Genomic DNA, 21659 nt, shown 5'->3' on the forward strand with positions numbered 1-21659 from the left:
GGTAATTGATAAGCTGGCCTAGGATAGACCGCAGTTCGACCCCCGGCATCCCATATGGTCCCCCAAGCCAGGAGTGATTTCTGAGCGCATAGCCAGAAGTAACCCCTGAGCATCATCGTGTGTGGCCCAAAAATAATTAAAAAAAAAAGCCTAAAGCAAGCATAAAGAGAAAAATAATGAAGTAATAATTAAAGAAATGCAAGTTCCAAAGTTCACCAAAAATGAACAACTGGTCTAAGTATCTTTTATCTATAAATGAAGTCAAATTCTGCATGCTAAACCTTCTCATGAAGAAAATGTCAGTCCAGATGGTTTCGTTGGTAATTTTCCCCCAAACATTTAAAGATGGACTAATACTAATTGCATAAAATTAAAAAAAATAAACAGAAGAAAGTATTTAGTTTTTATGATATGGAAAGCAAACTCAACCAGGAAACAAGCTAAAATAAATACAGAAGCCAATATTTCTAAAGTCTGGTCCTACAGACCTTGATAGGAGAGGTGTGGGTGGAGGGAGGTATGTGCAGAAGGAAGAAATACAGAAAATGCTGAGAGAAACTTTTAGTGAGAAGCATCTCCTTTGAGCTCTCCTGTGAAATTGCTTTGTAAGGAAAGATTAGAGAATATCAAAGATGGCAAAGAGAGGTGATTCAAAGATAGATGGTTCTATGATTATGAAATAACAGATGAGTAAGAGCTGAGGCTTCGGGCTACACTGATCTGTGTGACTTGAATGCTAGAAGATCTCTTAAGAGTCATATATTTTCTAATCACTGGTGGACCAGCCCTGGCTGGACTTGTGGTAATATGATGCTTGTCAAGTCTGTCAGCAAGAAAATGATCAGCATTCCCATGGTATAAGTGACTAAGAAGCAAAATGGAAGATAAATTTAAGAAGACAGAAGAACAATTTCCCAAGTTACTTCTTAATTTAGTGAGTAGTACAACAAAGGAGAGAATAAAGAAAATGTAAATGAAGTGTGGTTTTTAAATACTTTAATTCACCTTCATGTGGATTTCCAATAAAGGTCATGCATTAAATGAGACTACATGAATTATTAAAGTGCCTAGCTGTATTACCTTAAATGTACAGTGCTCATACTTAAATAATGAACTAAGACAAATAAAATATTAAGAGAGAGAATCTCTGAAATGCCCTCCTCCAGGGAGGGGGAGGGGACCATACATAATGGTGGAGGGATTGTGTTGAGGAACAGGTTTACTAGCTCAGAATCCATAAAGAATGACTTTGATGGTATTAAGAACTATTGATATCTCAATTTAAAAATTAATTTTAAAAGAACCGCCTCCAAACCTAATAACTCAAAATGTCAGGAATCTGTTGGCAGACTTTTGTTTTTGTTTTTTTGGCTATAGCCTGCAGCACTCAGGGGTATTCCAGGCTCTCTCCTAGGAGGACCATGCAGTGCCAAAGACATAACCTGGACTTCCTCCATACAAAGCAAGAGCTCAGCCTGTTGAGCTTCCCTACTGGCCTCCCCCTGCCCCCACCTTCCCAGCCTGCACAAAGTAAATTGAAAAGCAAAAATTTTAACTCCATGAATGACTCAAGCATTTCTACAAGAAAAACAATGACAGAAATATATGGGATACAGATTAGGACACTATCCCAGAAAAAATTTCCCCCCTTTTGAAAACATGGGATTGAAGCTGGCTGGTTCTTTACGCAGATGGAGGTTGGTCTGCTTTTTGAACATCTGTGACTAGTGTGGTCATAAGAGAAACAATGATGGGAAAGAACAGGTCTACTTTCTGATCCATACTAATAGACATTGCTTGTTTTCTCTCTTCTCTCTCTCTTCTCTCTCTCTCTGTCTGTCTGTCTCTCTCTCTCTCATACACACACACACATTTCTTCCAAGAAACAAAATACACATTCAAGTTAATTCCTTCTCAGCTCAATTATAATTACTCAAATATTTCTAGGTTAAATTCTAAATGCTTAGGTACTAAAAAGTTAATGCTCTATACCAGAATTTCCTGTTTCTAAAAGTTGATTAACTTATTAGGAAAATGAAAAGATTGGTTAAGAAATTTCCTCCAATGTTCCGCCTGCCATTTCCCCCCTCCAAAGTGGAGCAATGAAGACACAGGGGCTGGAGAGATAGCACAGTGGTTTTGCCTTGCAAGCAGCCGATCCAGGACCTAAGGTGGTTGGTTCGAATCCCAGTGTCCCATATGGTCCCCCGTGTCTGCCAGGAGCTATTTCTGAGCAGACAGTCAGGAGTAACCCCTGAGCTCCGCTGGGTGTGGCCCAAAACCAAAAACCAAAAACCAAAAAAAAAAAAAAAAAAAAAAAAAAAAAAAAGACAGGACCAAAAAAGGGGGGAGCAGCAAAGCATAGGAGGGACCCTGAGCAGAGAGCTAGTACTGCCTGAACTCAGTAGCCTAAGTGCAAAGAAGATACGGGAAATAATAAACTTCACTCCATCATTTAGACAGACTACTAGCAGAGACTCATAATAGAGACACATATACTTATGGCTAGAGTTAGTCTTAAAACCTAGTCCCTTTTAGGCCAAAGGGACAAGGGGGCAGGCAAAGGAGGAGCCCAACCACAGCTCAATCCCTACCAGCACTCACAGTTGTAACCCTGGAAGCCTTAGAACCTTTGCAGTGACCCTGACTGTCCCCAGTAGCACTGAATCCCAAGGTTCTAGTCCTGACCTGCCAGGCTTCATGCTATTAAGAGTGGCTCCTCGCTCTCTGAGCACTATTTGGAAGGTCCCAAAATAAATAAGTTAAAGGTAACATTAATAAAGGAAGCATACATTTTAATGTAGTCATTGTTTATCTACATGCTACAACACATTAAACATCAACTTAAATGCCTTTGCAAATGACTTAACTAGTCTAGTTAATAAGTTTGTTAGCTTCCTAATTGACCTGTGTAGCATTTGTTTATTGAAAAGAAAATACCTAAGGTTGGAAGCCCAGAGCCTAAAACCACTGCCCAGGCTAAATTTAGTGGACTCCATTCAAATCCCTCTGCTGCAGAAAAAAATCAAGAAAAGGATCACTGAGGGGCTACAGCAATCCTATAGCAGATGGATAGTGTGCTTGCCTGCATGTACCCAATCTGGTTCAATCTCTGGCACCCCTAATTGACCCACTGCTTGAAATAATCCCTGAATACAGATCCAGGAGTAAGTTCTGAGCACCTGTGAATATGGCCCAAAAATAAAACCCAAAATAAAACAAAACAAAACAAAAAAGGCCACTGAATATGAAAGCTAGGGTAAGTTGGATTCAGTTCCCAGCGACTGACTCACCTAACCTTACAGATAAAACTTTTAACTAGTTAGTGACTGTTTAAAATTGAAATGTAACAAAAATCTGAAGAGGTGATTTTTCTTTAAAAATAATAAAGAAGGGGCTGGAGAGATAGCACAGCAATACAATAGGGCATTTGCCTTGCACACTACCAACCCGGGAGAGAACCGGGTTCAAATCCTGGCATCCCATATGATCCCCTGAGCTTGCCAGGAGTGATTTCTGAGCACAGAGCCAGGAGTAACCCCTGAGCACCGCAGGGTGTGGCCCAAAAAGCCACCCCCCAAAAAAAGAAGAGGTCAAATAAGACAGTATAAGGGTAACACCTTGCATGCAACTAGCTGATTGTGGGTCAGTTCTGGGTACAACATAGGGTGGCCAAAACACTAACAGGAGAGATTCTTAAGTGCAGAGCCAAGAGTAAACCTTGCACACTGGCAGGTGCAGCTCTAACAAGAAAAAATTAAAATGAGGTTTATACAATTATGAGCTGGCATGGACTCTATTGCTTGCTTGGTCATTATCATAAAACCGAATGCCCACTCCATTACCAACCTGTTGAGCCTTTTTTTGTGTGTGTGAGCCAGGGTAGAATAAGCCTAGGTGAGAATTTGGGAGAGCAATTACAACCAGAGAAACAACTGTATCCAAAATGTATACTAAGTGTGATCTTAGCACATGCTACATAAACTCAATCCCTTTAAGGTGTGATCTAAAAGGAAATGACAAAGAAAAGGGAGAAACGTCTTCTGTGGTGCAAAACAGCCTGTCCATCATGGCCGAGGCGCACTTGGTTTATGCAGACCATCGTTTATTAGGATATACTAGGCGCTCCCCAGCTGATTTCCTCCCCTAGCCTTTAAGATCATTTATATAAATACCCTGGGAAGGTGTGATCAGCGCATGCCACCATCTGTTTCAGTCAATAGGGAAAGCATTGTCGCTTTTCAAGCATTTCAAAACTAAGAGAGAAGCAAAGACATTTAAAAACAGTGCTGATAGGGTAAAATGGCAAACTTAAGAAAATGCCAAATTTTTGACTCCACTGTGTTATCCATGAACTTTCCAGGGGTTATTCAACCCATTCCATTCATAGACTATATACTTGCCAGTCAGTCATAGGTTTTATGACCGGATTAAGACCAAGTGATATCCATCTGATAATGTGAACAAATGACCCTATACCAATATTCAGATAATACAATTCTCAGTGGGCAATTAAACCACCAGGTTGAGAAGAACATTTGCCCTCAACACTAGTTAGTTAATAAATGGGCTTAATCAGTAGCTTCAAGTTTTAACTTATATGAAAAAAATCCAAAGTACTTATTCACAGTTTTTTCTTTTATTTTAACTTAATGGAGCTTTCCAAGTTGTTCTCTAGAGCCCTGAGTCAACTGTTGACTGTGAGGGCTCGAGGACCATGAGAGCTACACCTGATAAGTGTTTGGAGAAAGATGTGAGACAAACACATGGTCAGCCCGGTACTTTCCTCCTGTCCCCTGTATATTTGATCTTAATTCTATGTTTGGAGCAGGGGACAGTCCACACCCAGAGACCTACCTGCTCAAGGACTACTGCCAGGCTGTTGCTTGTGGGGAACTAAATCAGTACTACCGCACATAAAATATATACTCCAGCTCATAGAGCCATCTTCTTGACCCCTTACATTGTATTTTAAAGTTAGACACAAATATAACACGGAAACTTCATTTTCTGTGACCTTTATTCTATTACTCCCATTTCTTTGTTTTATTTCCCTCTATTTATAGTCACTGCCATCTGGTAAGACATTTAGAAAGAGGTAAATGTGCACCATCTACTTGGGAAATCAGAGAGGTAATCTCTCCAACCAAAAACAAAAAAAAAAAAAGTCACTCAGAAACTCCCGTGTCTGATAATGACGGAGAGATAGGCCACACAGAGAGAATCATCCCCTCACAGGAGGCAAGTACCCATGGGGGTAGCTGACACCAATCGCTGTTCGAAGTGCTTCAGGATCCTTTAAAGTCACGACACTTAATCTAGATTGATTGCCCGTGTACCAACAAGGCACTAAGAAACAAGAGGAAGTTCTAAGCTACTGTGATAGTTGGATCTGATCACTCTGGATACAAAATGGGTGCTGAAAGGGAATACATTGATTTGCATATGAGGGAGGGGAGGGGGTGAGAGGAGATGGGAAGGAGGGAGGGGGAGAGAGAGAAAGAGTGAATGTCTGTGGGACAGGCTGGAAAGGGAAAGGGTATCAGGGAGGGTGAGAGGGAAAACGGGATATTGGTGGTGGGAAGTGTGCACTGGTGATGGTTGATAATAGACACTGTATGAACAATGTGAGGGGGGGAAGGCTATATTATTAAAAAAAAAAAAAAAAAAAAACCTTGTATCCATAGTGTTTAAATTTAAAAAGCTTTTTTTTCTTTTTTGGTTTTTGGGCCACACCGGGGTTACTCTTGGCTATGCTCACAGAAATTGCTCTTGGCATCGAAACACGGTCTGTCCTAGGCTAGCTTAGTAACTAGGATTAAAGCTATTGAATCTGTTCTTTCTACCATCCGGCTCCAATACCAGGCAAGAGTTAAGCACAAGTGGGTAACTGTCATTCTACTTGGTTTGCAGGGTAACTTGTGGTATCAGGACTATCACATTTCTGCCCTCCCTCAACATTATGCATTTCATTTTTTTTTCTTTTTGGCTTTTGGGCCACACCCCATGATGCTCAAGGGTTACTCCTGACTGTGTGCTCAGAAATTGCTCCTGGCTCAGGGGACCATATGGGACGCTGGGAGAACAAACTGCAGTCCATCCTAGGTTAGTCACGTGCAAGGCAAACGCCCTACTGCTGCCAGCCCCACATTATGCATTTCTTTTTAGTTTTTTTTTTTTTTTTTTTTTTCAGGCCACACACGTTTGATGCTCAGGGGTTACTCCTGGCTAAGCGCTCAGAAATTGCCCCTGGCTTGGGGGGACCATATGGGATGCCGGGGGATCCCGCGGTCCTTCCTTGGCTAGCACTTGCTAGGCAGACACCTTACCTCTAGCGCCACCTCACCGGCCCCACATTATGCATTTCTAATGAAGGGCAAGAAATTAAAATGTGATGCTATGTGGAAGTCACTTCTGTTAAACTATCTCCTACTCTGTGAACTTTGGGTCAGTGAGGATTCTGTCTCCAAGACTTCTAAGATCCTAAAAAATAAAACTAATAACCACCTAGGTGGTAATTTAGACATTAGTTTGTTCATTCTTTACCTGAGGACACAGGGCTTCAAGCTGGCTCGCAGACATTCGCACAAGCTTTACTCCTTCCTCGTTATTTGAGATCGAACAAGCCAAGTTGGCAACCTAAAAAAGAAAATCAAATAAAGAACTTATAAGAGTTTCCCCTTTGACCACAGATGTACGTATACTTTCTTCCTCACCATCTATACAGAACAAATGGCAGAAGCCATCAATAATGTTTTATTTCTTACAGATTTGATATGAATTTATGAAGCAATTTTTCTGATGTTGTGCTGAGGAAATTATAGACTCTTAACAAAAACACCCGCAGAATCTTAAAAAATTTCAAAGCCTGTGACTCAGGTTTTACCTGGGCTCAAGCCCATATAGGTTGAACACAAGGATTTCAGGAAGAGGTTGCCCCCAATGTAGGCAGTAATATGAGAAAAACTAAGCAACCAAGGGCACCAAAAAAGAACCACTGATATTCTCATATACAAATATACTTTGCAGCTGTTCTTGAAGGAAATAAAGTTCTCATTGCTGGTCTCATTTTATGGAAAATGATTGCTTACGAAAAGATTAGTTTAATCTGCACAAAAAGCTCTTTTTCAAACAAACAAAAATCATTAAGACTACATAAAGGGGCCTAACCTAGGCCCCTTACACATGGCTGACTCAGGTTCTATCCCTAGTATCCCTTATCGAGCCTGCCAGGAGTAATTCCTGAGTACAGAGCCAGTAGCCTAAAAATCAACCTAGCCCCTTTTGAATCAAGGACCCAAGGCCCTGATCATCAGAAACAGAAAACAGGGATGTTGTCCTATAGTTAAAACTGTCCTTCAATGGGGTTCTCTAAAAGCTGACAGCTGGTCTCTTTTCCGAACAATGCTATTTCATTTGAACTAAAATCTTTACCTTCCTATCCAACTATCTCAATGATATTGCTCATGTAACCAGAAACAATTTCTCCAAATTGTGTCATCCTTCTTCTGCTGAAGCTGTCTGTGCTGTGAATGTTGCTCTGTAGAGACTGCTCTGTCTGTGTTCACTAACCATATTCCTAAATGAATAGCTTGCCAATTCCATTAGCAATACCATGGACCAATTGAATATGTGGTGCTGAAACACATCTTCTCCTCTGTTGCAAATTGAGTTATGAATGATAGAGGCACAGGCGATTGAAAGTCCTAGGATTTAAAAGCTAGCAAACAAGGTCAATGACAATAACCTTTGATTTGCACTTTTACACCCAACTTAGGGGCTAGAGAGATAGTATAGCAGGTAGAGTGGCCTGCTTTGCACACAGCAGACACATTTTCCATGTCTGGTACTCCATATGATCCCCCAAGCCCTGCCACAAGATCCCCAAGTGCAGAGACAAGAGTAAGCCCTAAGCAGAGCCAGGTGTGGGCCAAACCATAAACAAACAACACCCCCCCCCCAAAACCAAAACCAAACAAACAAAAAACCCACCCAACTTGAGCAAATAAATACACAAGAAAACTATACACTATTATGGTTGTTGTCTGCAATGTTATAAGTAAGAATTACCAGCTTTCTTTAAGGCGCTAAAAACCAGAACCCTGTGACGCTTAATCACTAGATAAAACAAAAGAATGATAATGTAGGGGCTGGAGCGACAGCAGAGCAGGTAAGGCATTTACCTTGCATGCTGCAGACCTGGGTTCAATCCCATATGGTCCCCCGAGCCTGCCAGGAGTAATCCCTGAGTGCCACTAGGTGTGGCCCCAAAACAAAACAAAAAAGCACCCCAAAACAAAAAACCCCAATCATGCAAATGAAATATATACAGGGAAACTGAAACTAAATCAGATCTAATACTCAGAAATCTTGGAAATCACATAAAGAAATAATACTCCCTAGAGACTACAATTCTGCTTTGATGTCAACTGAACCTGAGCCAATAGGACCTCTCTTGATGATGATAATCTACAAAGCTGATTGCTGCTTTTTATTTTCTGCTGGTGCTGGAGATTGAACCCATGGCTTCACATATGCAAGTCATGCATTCTATAACTGAGCCATGTCTCCAGCCCATCTATAGATCTCGATGCTTACAAACCACTATGAAACATAACCTACCGTAAATTTTGCAGAATATGAACTTCTAGAAAACATTATTCCTCAACTGTGTACTGATAACGATGCTACATTTTAAAGAAAATGCTTAAATTTGATGTCTCTACAAATCTACAGCTTCTAGTGATTGCTTCACTACCCTAAGAAGTCATGCTGAAAATACAAATATAAAATTTGAGGTTAGTTGCAGAATTAGTAGCTTGGGAACAAAGACCCCTGTAGAAATCCCCCTACCTACTTCTATCATTCAGGTCCATGCTAATTCTAGCAAATCCTAGCAAAATGTTTCTGCATTCAGCCTATATACTATTAGAAACAGTATCAATTTCAATTTAATTCTCCCGGTTTTTAAATAGGAAAAAAATCCAGGAAAATTAAAAAAATAAGAAATAAAAATAATTATAGCAGTCAATACTTGTTATCATACTTAGCAAGAATAGTTTGTAGCTCAGAGCTAAAATGAATCATGTCTACAAACTATCTTTCCTATTTCCTGATTCAAATACCAATAAACAAAGTACAAAGACTTGATTTGTATTTGAAAACATATCCTTAAGAACATTTCTGATGTACTATTGATGCAATAATGTTCCCTACACTGTGCTCCTCAGGAGGCCGCCTTGCTTGGCCCTGCAGAAAGAAGTAGACACCTTGTCACTGACAGTCTAGTCCGGATGAATAAGTTTCAACTCACCCTCCAGGGACACGCATCTAACAATGGCAAATGTGCAAATATAACAACACCACAATCACAGCTTTCTGAAAGGTTCAGCCCATTTACTAGTTCCAGTCGTGATTATAGAAGAAGCTTGGAGTAGAAGGAATAAAGGTTGCAGTGTTCCTAAAGATCCTCTGGGCTCCAGAAATCCAGGATAATAGTTTTCATTGAGATGGAAGATTCTGATGTTTAAATTAAAAAACTCAGGGTGGCTAATTTCCACAGAGAACCTGGCAGAGTTGTGGCTTCATAAAGTGATGAGCAGTATTTCTAGCTTTATTCTGGGAATAAATTTTTATGTTTCTGTTACCACAGTAACTTGCACATTAACAACTTAAACATCTTTGTTCTCGCTTATCCAAGAGGTAAAATGAAGACTGACACGGAGATCATGTGCTGTGAAAGCATAAAGGCCTCTTTTACCTTACTTTTTCCTCTGCCGTATCAATTTTGGATCTTGCAGAAAACTTCGAATTCCCTAATAAAAAAGGAGCCCTGGGTTGTTTAGTTGTCCGTTCTGCTGGCCCCCACCCCTTAGGGAATCCCTTTTCTATTTTTGGAAGGAGCCAAGTTTCTATAATCTGGAGATAAAGATTCTTAGTCAGGCTGTGTCAAGTCTATTGTAGCTGCTTCTGTATATGACAGAAAAGGCTATTTTTAAGACATTTAGTGTAGTTCCACCTTATCACAAACTACATTTTCTTAAATAAAATGTATAAAACAAAGTCTTGTGCTGGAAAATATCTCTTTATGGAATTTTTTCCTCTATCATACATAATGCTGATGACTTTAAATAAAGGTCAAATTCGTTTCAAACACAAATTGTTTGACTGCTCCAGGTTTTATATTTGGCTTAAGATGTTCATTTTTCCCTTCTCTGATATCCTGGAAGAAGATATTTCCTAGTTATTTCAAATAAATAAATAAATAACTATTCTCTTTAACAGTCTATACCCACTATGGGAGTAAAACAATGAGAAAATAGGAAAGGGAGCTTTTAAGTAGTATTGAAAGCTAGAGAGACAGTATAGCAGGTAAGGTGCTGCAGCTGACCCCAGTTTCGATTCCCAGCATCCATGACAAGCTCCTCCAGGAGTGGTTCCTGAGCCAGAAAAAAAAGCCCTGGGCACCGCCTGAGTTGTGGATCAAAAACTAAACGAGTAAAAGTAGTGTCACAATGACCTAAGTATAAGTAGTAGGTTTGAATAAATCAAATTCAATGCCTATATTACCTGTTACTTGGCCTAAGTCAAACTATCACTGGATATTTTTTCTTTAAAATGTTAACATTAACTTCCAAGTCAAAACTCTTTGTCACAAAGTAAGAAATCCCAACTCTAAATTTCAGAACTACTAAAAATTTCCAACAATTACTTCTAAACTAACAGGGGAAATGAAGAAGGGACCTAATCTTCCATTTCTTCTACTTCTAGAAAACGTGTCGGCTATTTTAGTAGAAACAAAATAGGGGTTGAAGAAATAATAAAAGGACTAGCATGCGGACAACTCCAGTTCATATCCCAGCACCTCATGGTCTTTGGATCACTGCCAGGGAGTAAGCCCTGAGTCTGTCAGCTGTGGCCCAAAATAAAATAAAATAGAATAAAATAAAGAGACTGAGAGGAACAAATTATATTCCTGAAAAAAGAAGCACACATGGGTGATTGTGTGAACTGAATTTTGTAAATAGTTGCATAGTTCTATATATTCAGTGGGGAAAAAAACAAAACAAAACCAAGGCTTTAGAAAATTTAAGTGGGTGGTTTGTAAACAATAACTTAAATAGGGGCTGTAGCAATAACACAGTGGGTATGGCATTTGCCTTACAAGAGACTGACCTGGGTTCAATCCAGGCATCCCATAGGTTCCCCCCAAATCTGTCGGGAGTGATTTCTGAGCACTGCTGGGTATGCCTCCCCACAAAAAAACTCAATAAAACTTGAGGCTTTTGGGAGGGGATATATTATATTTTAGAATTATCCATATCCATATAACTAAACTGAAGATATGCAAATGATCACAATTGGAATTTTGAAAGTATGTTAAGAAATAATGTATAGATGAGGGAAACACTCAAAATGACTAGGCAGATTTAAGAAGGATTAAAATAGACCTTCAAGGAGAAAAGTAGAACTGGTACTATTTTAAATAAAATTGCTAAAAAGAGTTAGAAATATACAAAATCAAACTGAAAAAATTGTTCAGGAAAACTAAGGAATTTCTGTAATATGAAAACTATAAAAGACATCAAGTCATGCGAACTATAGCTAAACATAAGTTCTGTACACAGTAACTCATAGTAAAAAAATGAGAAAGGCGGAACATTCTTTTTTTTTTTTTTTTTAAATATGACTTAAGAAAGTGACTCTGGAATGATTATAAAGAAACCCTTAATTCACAGCCCCCTTCCATCCTACACTGTCAAGTGGGAGGCTGGAGGCTACAAGAAGGATGGATGGAACTGGGGCCGGAGAGATAGCATGAAGGTGGTTCGAATCCCGGCATCCCGTATGGTCCCCCGAGCCTGCCAAGAGGGATTCTGATCATAGAGCCAGGAGTAACCCCTGAGCGCTGCCGGGTGTGACCCAAAAACCAAAAACCAAAAAAAAAAAAAAAAAAAAAAAAGAAGGATAGAACAGACCCCTTGTCACATTGCAGATGTCTGGATCTCTACTCAGTTGCAACTGTCTATCACAAGCTTGTCTTTTAAAAAAAAAAAAAAAAGTAAGAAAAAATATCAGGTGAAATCTGTCATTATCATTGAAATGCTGGCTAGAGAGTTCAAAGGATTTGTGGTATGTCTTGCATATAGGTTGTTCGGTTTGATCCTTTGACCACAAAGTCCTCAAAACAGCATACTGGATATAAAGCCCTTGAGCATCACTCGATGTGGCCAAACATCCAAACAAATTAATAAAACAAAATGTTGAGGACTCTATTCAGTTATTCACTATTCGTATATAAAAGCCCTGTTAAGAACTACATTTTAAAATAAACTGATTTTCCGTGGGGGAAAAAACAGGTATACATCCAATTCCTCCTTTCTAAAGACAAAAAGTATACAAGTTTGTGTTCTATCATTTTCTTCCCCTGCACCAGAAAATACAGCACCATATCAAAACTCATGTATGGAAATTGCAATTCATATATAGTCCATATGGATCCCTTAAAAGCCCCCTATTTATATATTAAATTAATTAAAGTCCCCTATTTTTTTTTTTATCTAAATGTCCTGATAAAATCTTAAAGTAAACCTAAGTAAGTCCCCATCTAAACGTTAACCTGTCAGAACTAGTGGGGAGGAGACAGGGGCTATGCTCTTTTCTTTCTTTCTTTCTTTCTTTTTTTTTTTTTTTTTTGGATCACACCCGACAGTGCTTAGAAATTGCTCCTGGCAGGCTCGGGGGACCATATGGGATGCCGGGATTCGAATCACCATCCTTTTGCATGCAAGGCAAACGTCTTACCATGCTATCTCTCCAGCCTCTATGCTATTTCTTAAACAGGGTCAAAACTGGAGAAATACTTCCTTAAACATTCCTAATAATGTTCCAAGAAAAAAAAATCTTGGTGCTCAAAGAACAATGATCAACCAGTATCCTCTCTTGTCTATCCTAAATTTTTACTAGATACATTCAGTCAAGACAGCTTATTTAAGGGCAATGAAAACAGTACATGAGAGACACTTATTTCACAGTCCCACACAACTAAATTTAGAGACCGTTTAAAATATTAGAGGATCTAGTTCAATATGCTTACTTTTATTTTTCTGAATTCCAAGGTCAGAAATCGTCCAAAGAACACCTGACTGTTTTATGCAAAAATTCTAGTCTTGAACAATAGTATTATAGGCAAGTGTTGATAAACTACTCAAAAAGTCACAAGCAGATCACCTAAGATCCGTGTTTACTCTTAATAGAAAGTCTTCAAGGCCACTTCAACGTGCATAGCAAGCAAGATACCACAGAATAAAAGTTATAATGCAGATCAGTCCATTTGCAGTTAAAATACACATTTATAAAGTCTTACCCTATGGGGTTCTAGGTAATTAGGAAATACTTTGGGGGTGCTGCAGCTCAAAAGCACACATTTACTTTGGGATCCAAATTCACAAGACAGAGAACAAAATATTACCTTTTTTGATAAATTTATTATATTAAATGGTTCATTTCAATTAGAATGTCTGGGGCTAAGGAGAAGGGTTACTAAACATACATACATTTTATGGGCACAAGTTCATGTATGACATTTTTCTTATTTCATATTCAGTTCATGAAACTGAGAAAGAACTCAGAAGAGAGCAAACTTATAAAGGGAAAAATGTTAGGCTATTCATAACCAAAGGAGTAGGGCAAAGAATGAAGCAATTAAAAATAATATAGGGGGCCCAGAGAGATAGCACAGTGGTGTTTGCCTTGCAAGCAGCTGATCCAGGACCAAAGGTGGTTGGTTCGAATCCCGGTGTCCCATATGGTTCCCCGTGCCTGCCAGGAGCTATTTCTGAGCAGACAGCCAGGAGTAACTCCTGAACATCGCCGAGTGTGGCCCAAAAACCAAAAAAAAAAAAAAAAAGGTCTTGAATTATTGGCAAAAGGCTACTATTTCTAACAAAAAATATTTACCTCATTACACTGAAATGAAAGAAAAATACAATGAAATAATAAATCTGATATGGGAAATATATAATATATATACATTATAAAAATATATATAAATATAAAAAAATATATAAAAAGGTATCATGCCCTTCAAAACAAATATTATACTCCAAAACAAAAGAAGATGGTAAAGTTTCCCCAACTCATCAATACTGACCATGAATTCTTGTCCTCATTCCTGTCTTCGGCATATACAATCTACACACATTTCACTGAAGAAATCTGGCTTTAATACCATATAGAGAAGCTCCAGATTCCATGTGAGTGATGTAAGGCAAAGGTCCAAATAATACTCAACAATATAAGTTACCAGCAATCTCATGAAATACACTACTGTTTACTTTTTCAAGTAAAAAAATAAGTCAAGGCCCAGAGAGATAGTGCAAAAGTTAAGAAATTAGTCTCATCCATAGCTGACCCATTTTGATAATGAACACCACATATAGAATAAGCTCTGAGCAGAGCCAGGAGCAGCCACAAGGTATGATCCAAAACCTAAACAAAACTAAAATCACATCACCTCATATCGAGTCATTTAATAAAGATTCAATAGGCAGATAACACAGATATTTTGGAGAATGTACATAGATTCTCCCCTATTAAAATCTCTAGCCAAATAATCTGATTTTTATTCTTCTTTTGTTTTTGTTTTTGGGTCACACCCAGTGGCACTCAGGGGTTACTCCTGGTACTGCACTCAGAAATCACTCCTGGCAGGCAACGGGAACCATAGGGGATGCTGGGATTCGAACCATCATCTGTCCTAGATCGGCTGCTTGCAAGGCAAACACTCTACCACTATGCTATCTCTCTGGCCCTGGATTTTTATTCTTAAAGCTAATCTTACATATCCACAGCAGGATGTCCAAAGTAAGCACTACATAAGATCTCATTGGCTTTCTCAAGCGATGCTCAGGAGGTCCAAGTGCCCTTCCCAGCAATTCTTGGTCAATAGGCCAGTTGGGTGCTAGAGGTGGAGTTCAAGCTCTACAATTATGAAATGACCCAGTTTACCTGGATGGTCCTGTGAGAGTCTCTAGATCTGCAACTGGTAATACTTAAAGGACCTTGTGGTATCAGGGATCAAACTGAAAGACAGTCACATGCAAAGGCTGCACTAACTTTCTGGCAACCAACATTTACAGAAGGTGGTATACCTAATAATATTCAGAAACTATCAATAATTTAAAGCAGCTTTATGTGATAACCCTATTTTAAGCATAACCCTTTAATACTATTTATTTGGTCTGGGGGAAAGTATTTCTATTAAAGCAATAAGTAAAACTTCCAGAAACCAAGTTAGCAAGAACCAACACATCTGCTCCAATTTTATTTTGGTCACAAATTAAAATGCTGCTTAAATAACAGCTTTTGCTCAGCTTCCATTTCAAATGCTGATAAAATGAGTAACTTTTTCTTCACATATGTCAGCACCATTTATATCACAAATATTATACTAAATTAAATATTATATAAAGTATATAATATACATTTATTTTTATTTTACGTCTCGTAGAAAACAACATGCAGGTATAGATTTTCCTTGTATTCACTGCTATATCAGAACCATCCAGTCCTGTGACTGGACGTAATATGAAGTCTATAAATACTAGTTATAAAAATCAATTGCATTTTTCCTACTGACTATGCAAAGTTCACAGTTGTTGATAGTCTTTTTTTAGTACAAAAAATATTCTTCAATTTGTCAAGTTAATCTTTTTTAAAATCTCAATTTCCCATCATCTCCATTTTGGAAAATTTTATAATTCATGTCTTCATATACACATTATAGAGCCATGATTCATGTAAAACAATAATGTGTATATTTCAGAAGCAAACCTAGCTCTCTGACAATGATGTCAGTCACAATTTAGAACTCTTCGATTCTCAGAATCCAATCATAAGCACAGAGAACCAGAATTTAGAGGGAACGGGAATACTGAACATCTGATATTTATTGAGCATCTAGTATTTATTACCTTAGAGATTCAGTAAATTTCTTCATTTAACAAGTTACTGAGCACTTACTACATTTCAGGCACTATTCTAGGTCCACATTCACATAGAACTTATACTCTACTGAAGTATAGTGTGGGGAATAGACTAACAAAAAAACCGCCTAACATCAGGTAATAATAGGTATTATGTCAGATATAAAGCAAGACGATGAAAAAAAGTGATGAATTAATAAGAAATCCAGAAAAATCTCTTCACAAGATAACATTTGAGTAGAGAGCGATGCATGATGAGAAATAGCACTGTGGGCAGAGAAGTCAGGAACTACAAGCAGACATTGGCAGTGTATTAGGTAAGGTCAAAGAGGAAGTCTGAAGGTAAAGGAGACAGAGGAACAGAAATAGCTGCAAAGGCAGGTAAAGTAACTTTTGAAGCATGGGTAAGAATCCTGATTGAGAACCTTACTTTACATAAGGGAAAGAGGGAGAGAAGGAACACAGTGGGCAGGGTGCTTGCCTTGCATGCAGCTGTCCTGAATTTGATATCTAGTGCCACATACAGTCAGTCCCCCAAGTCCTCGCAGTAGGTCTAGCAGGGGTCTTCAAACTACGGCCTGCGGGCCACATATTATATTTATTCCCATTTTGTTTCTTCACTTCTAAATAAGATATATGCAGTGTGCATAGAAATTTGTTCACTGAAGGACAGTGAACTGGCCCCCTGTTTAAAAAGTTTGAGGACCCCTAGTAGAGGGAACATGGCTTAGTGTAGGAGAGAGACAGAGCGAGGGAGAGAGGAAGGCAGGCAGACAGGCAGACAGAAAAGTGCACGTTTTCTGAGAATTCCAGTGAGAGATGCTGGTTTGAGCTAGAAAGAGGAAAATAAAAACAAAGGAAAACAAAACAAAAAAAAAAAGACTATGGGACAGACAAATGGATTAAATATGAAACAGGAAGAAAGATAAATCACAGGGACCAGAAAATTAGTATAGCAGTTAAAGTGCTTGCCTTGTATGCAGCTATGGGGGCTTAATTCCCAGCATTCATATGGTCCCCTGAGCAGCATCAGGAGTGATTTCTGAGTGTAGAACCAGGAGTAACCCCTGAGCACTGCTGGGGTTACAATAACAACAACAAAAACAAAAAAGGGGGCCCGGAGAGATAGCACAGCAGCGTTTGCCTTGCAAGCGGCCGATCCAGGACCAAAGGTGTTGGTTCGAAACCCGGTGTGCCATATGGTCCCCCGTGCCTGCCAGGAGCTATTTCTAAGTAGCCAGCCAGGAGTAACCCCTGAGCAACGCCGGGTGTGGCCCAAAAAAACCAAAAAAAAAAAAAAAAAAAAAAAAGGCCAAATCACAGATGATACCCACTAAACTTTTGGCTTGAACAATACTGAAGACAATAAGAAAAAGATAATACAAGAATGTTTATTAATATTATATGTAAAAGATTAAATTCTTATCAGTAGATTAAATAAATAGAATAGTAAGCAAATATAAATGCCATAAATACTTTGTAATATGACAAAATATCTGCAAGATAAGAAAACATGTTACATCATAACAAATTATATTATTTTTAACCTTAAAAAAATAAAGTAGGGACCAGAGCGGTGGCACATCTGGTAGGGCGTCTATTGGTTCATGACTTTAACTGCTTTTTAAAAAATTTCTGGGCCACATCATGAGGCCGGAGCAGTAGCACAAGCGGTAAGGCGTCTGCTAGCTTAGGACAAACCGTGGTTCGATATCCCGTCCCATACGGTTCCCCAAGCCAGAAACGATTTCTGAGTGCATAGCCAGGAATAATCTCTGAGTGTCACCAGGTGTGGCCCAAAAAGCAACAAAAACAAAAGCAACAACAACAAAAGTATAGGGTCCAGAGAGACAGTTGCCTTGCATAGAGCTGACCCGGATTCAATGCCAGAATCCCATATGGTATATCCGAGTGAGTAAGGATTGATCCCTGATTGCAGAGCCAAGAGTAAGCACTGCCAGGCGCAGCCCAAAACCAACCAAACAGAAAAGTATAATTTCATGTTTCTATTTTTAATAAATAAATTCTTAACGGAATTGCTGTGAGATACAGTGATAATTTCCAACTATCATGGTCAGTGGTTCTTTTTCTGCCCTAACTGCATTACCCACTCTTTGTGGCAAACTTTCCAATATCTATGCATATATAAAGTGAGACACTACTCAAAAACGTTATTTTCTTTATGCCTTTATTTTCCAAATTTTCTATATAAAGGGGGATTTCTTGTATAGTTTTTCCAAAATGCTTTGTTTTAAAACGACAATATCCCAATAATGTTCTGATCTAAAAGTACTCTATTGCATTTGGACACTTGCAAATGTTCTTGCAACATCTCTAATAAAGAAACGAATACAAGCACATTGTTGTAGAACCACCATGGGGCAAACTGGCTGATGAGAGCTTGGTATGGGGCTAGATTTCTACAGCAGGATCACACTTCACTTCAAATGTTTCTGCAAAAAAAAGGGCTCAGCTTCACTTCAGTGATGAAGGACACATTTTCTAACAGACAATAAATTGTACTACATATGCTAGGAATTAGATAATTTATCTAACCCCCAAAGCAGACACCACCAAGAGAAATATATAGAGGGGGCTGAGGAGATAAGTAAAATTACTAGAGAGCACATTAAGAGAACCTGCTTTCAGAAAGAGGCAAAACTGGAAACCAAATATTTACTTCTGGTAGCTGCCCCAGCTTTAATGGAGTGATCACAGTAAATAGTGAAAAGCATCTGAAGGGGGCTGGAACAATCACACTGTGGGTAGGATGCTTTGCCTTGCATGCCACCGACCCAGGTTTGATCCTCAGCATCCCCTATGGTCTCCCCTGAGTCTACCAGGAGTAATTTCTGAGTTCAGAGCCAGGAGTAATCCCTGAGCACCACGGAGTGCTCCTCCCACCCTCCCCTCCCCCAAGCATCTGAGAGAAAAAGTACACAGGGTTATCTGTTTAGATTTGATGTTTTGTGTGGGCTTTTTTGGCTACACCAAGTAGTGCTCAGAGATCCCTGAGGCTCTGCACTCAGGGATCACTCCCAGCAGAGCTCAGTATGTGATACTGGGGATCAAACCAGAGTCATCGGGATCAAACCTGGGCTGGACATATACAAAACAAGCACCCTGCCCACTGTATCACTAGTCTGGCCAATACACAGGTTTATATTTAGATTAAGTGTATGGCTCTGAGTACCACCAGAAGGGTGCCAGAAGCACCCAAAAACCAAAAAAAAAAAAAAAAGGGGGGGGGGGAACTAATGAAAAGAAAGGAAGAAATCAACAAAGTAAAAATACAATTCCAATTAAGTATTTACCTTTACCTTTTCTTAAAACAAATCTTTCACTATTTCTGTTTCATTATAAATCATATGTGGGGAAGAGAAGCCTTGTCACCGAAGAATAAAGTTCCAGCTTGAGTCAGGAATTTGAGGCTTGTACAACACTTTAAAAAATCAATTTCCTTTTGTGCACATATGTAATTATATATCCAAGTATCTCTATTATTACAAATGTAATTTTTACTGTTTGCAGAATGATAATGCAAAGTCTTTGGTTATGCCTCAAACAATGAAAAGCCATGTGTCACTTCGTATATATAGGTGTGGGAGTGATGGTAATAGAGGGCAAAAGAGAAAAGGTGAGATGAAGGTCATAAAGTTGATAGGAAATAATACCAAACTCTAAAGAGTTGGATTCTAAAGGTACTAAAGGGTCTTTAGTGATGTTTTAAATTAAGATTATATTGGGCCAGAGAGATAGCACAGTGGTAGGGCATTTGCCTTGCAGGCAGTCAACCTGGGACAAACCAAGGTTCGATTCCCGGCATCCCATCTGGTCCCTTGAGCCTGCCAGGAGCAATTCCTAAGAGCACAGCCAGGAGTAACCCCTGAGCGCTGCCGGGTGTGGCCCCAAACCCAAAATAAATGAATGAACAAATAAAGTTTACAAAAAATAAAATTAAGAGTGTAAGTATAGTAAAAGCTTCAAAGCTACCAGCTCTACCGAATCTTCTCACTGGGCACTGGGCATCTCAGTAAGCCATTAAGTTCTTGTGGTACAGTCCTCATTGATGAAGGGATGATGCCAAAATAACCTCAAGCAAGTTACTTAATCTAAGCCCTAGTTCCTTACCTAAGAAATGTAGCTGTGGCAAACTCACTGCATTTCTATCACCTTGTATACAGTAGGTATTCTGCATGTAGGCTGAGTCTGAGAATGACAAAATAGGCCCTAATAAAGGGTTCTGACTATAATAAAAACAAGGGATGCCCTCTGAGGTTCACCTAACATACTCGACACTTTCCAATGTCATTACTCATACCTGCTATTCAAGGTCTTGTTAGTAGCATCCTTGCTTTCTGATTCTTTTATTCAGAGTACTTACAAATAACAGGCAAATGAAAAATAAGCTTTTCACGTTTGGAGGTTACACCTCAGGCTGTCTTGTGACTATTCTGAACAAGATCATGCTGAATGAAGAACAAAATGGAAGTCTTTGATTTTAGTTTCAAAGACTATAATCAGTAACTAGCAGGCTAACCTATTTATCCTATATGTAATTAATTCCAGGAAGAATACAATTAATGTTCAAAAAAAAACTGTATATAAAATGAAGAATGCGTTGAATAAGTAGAAGAATGCGTTGAATAAGTAGTCTCATGTTTTCCTTAAATATTTTATAGTATTAAACTGATCTAATATTATTATAAATCCAGATGTATATGACATACAATTTACATAAAATATTCTTACAACGTGGCCAATTTATCATAGTTTGTAAGTCATCTTTCCCAAATATAACATGTTAAAGTTAAGATTACAAACTTAAGTAATTCTGCTATGTACTTATTATGTGTCAAAAATTTTTTTTGTCTTGTTTTGTTTTTTTTGGGTCACATCTGGATGTTCTCAGGGGCTATTCTTGGCTCTGCACTCAGGAATCACTCCTGGCAGGCTCTGGGACATACCTATTTGGCATTATTAGTGTCCTATTCCTGGGTCTTCTCAAATACTCATTTCAGTAAGGAGAAGAACCGGCACCAAAGGAAAGACTCTGCTTCTATTGCATTAGGTCAAGCTCTAAGATTTTTTTAGTGAATGAAATACTATGAGTAGAAAGTCACTATACTCTATCCAAATACTAAAAGTTAATGAAATGGCTAAAACACTTACCTCAATCAATTTGTTGGCATGTTCGCGGAAAACTTGAGCATACTCTTTAACTTCTTTCTCATTTCCATTCTTTGCAGCCTCAATCAACACTAAAAGTGGAACGTTGGTTTCCAGGAATGAATCTGAAACGTGGTCCATGACAGCTTTGCGGAGCTAATAATTAAATTGTAAAATACTTTATTCTAGCAAGAAATTAAACTGCTTTTTGTTCTTGTAGTTTTAAATCATACGGAACATTTACAGCTCATGGTAGTCTGGCCTTACGTAACTGAGAACATCTCATGTAAGTCAGGATTTATATAATTTGAAACATAGAGAATGTATGTTGATAGAGATAATGGTTTGCACCAAGATTATAGCCTTTCAGAAAAGTTTTAAAAGTTGTCAAGATACTGTATTCCTTCCTGGAAAATACAAAATGAAAGCTTATAATATAAAGGAATTAAACCAGACAAAAAGCAGCTCTAAATTGAACTGGCATAGAGCCTTGGAATATATGCA

The 21659-nt window shown here is 38.6% G+C and overlaps 1 protein-coding gene across 3 annotated transcripts in view; it reads right to left on the reverse strand.

Moving 5' to 3' along the window:
- Positions 1–21659, reverse strand: part of CTNNA1 (catenin alpha 1) — a 160166-nt gene that overhangs the window by 24881 nt on the left and 113626 nt on the right. For all 3 annotated transcript variants that reach the window (XM_049785990.1, XM_049785992.1, XM_049785991.1), the window contains 2 exons: positions 21159–21311; positions 6547–6639 (listed from right to left, as the gene is read on the reverse strand). In XM_049785990.1, coding sequence (XP_049641947.1) covers positions 6547–6639; positions 21159–21311 — 246 coding nt within the window. The remainder of the gene's footprint in view (positions 1–6546; positions 6640–21158; positions 21312–21659) is intronic.

The sequence above is a fragment of the Suncus etruscus genome, chromosome 14 (genome assembly GCF_024139225.1).
Source record: "Suncus etruscus isolate mSunEtr1 chromosome 14, mSunEtr1.pri.cur, whole genome shotgun sequence".
In the NCBI taxonomy this organism is placed as follows: Eukaryota; Metazoa; Chordata; class Mammalia; order Eulipotyphla; family Soricidae; genus Suncus; species Suncus etruscus.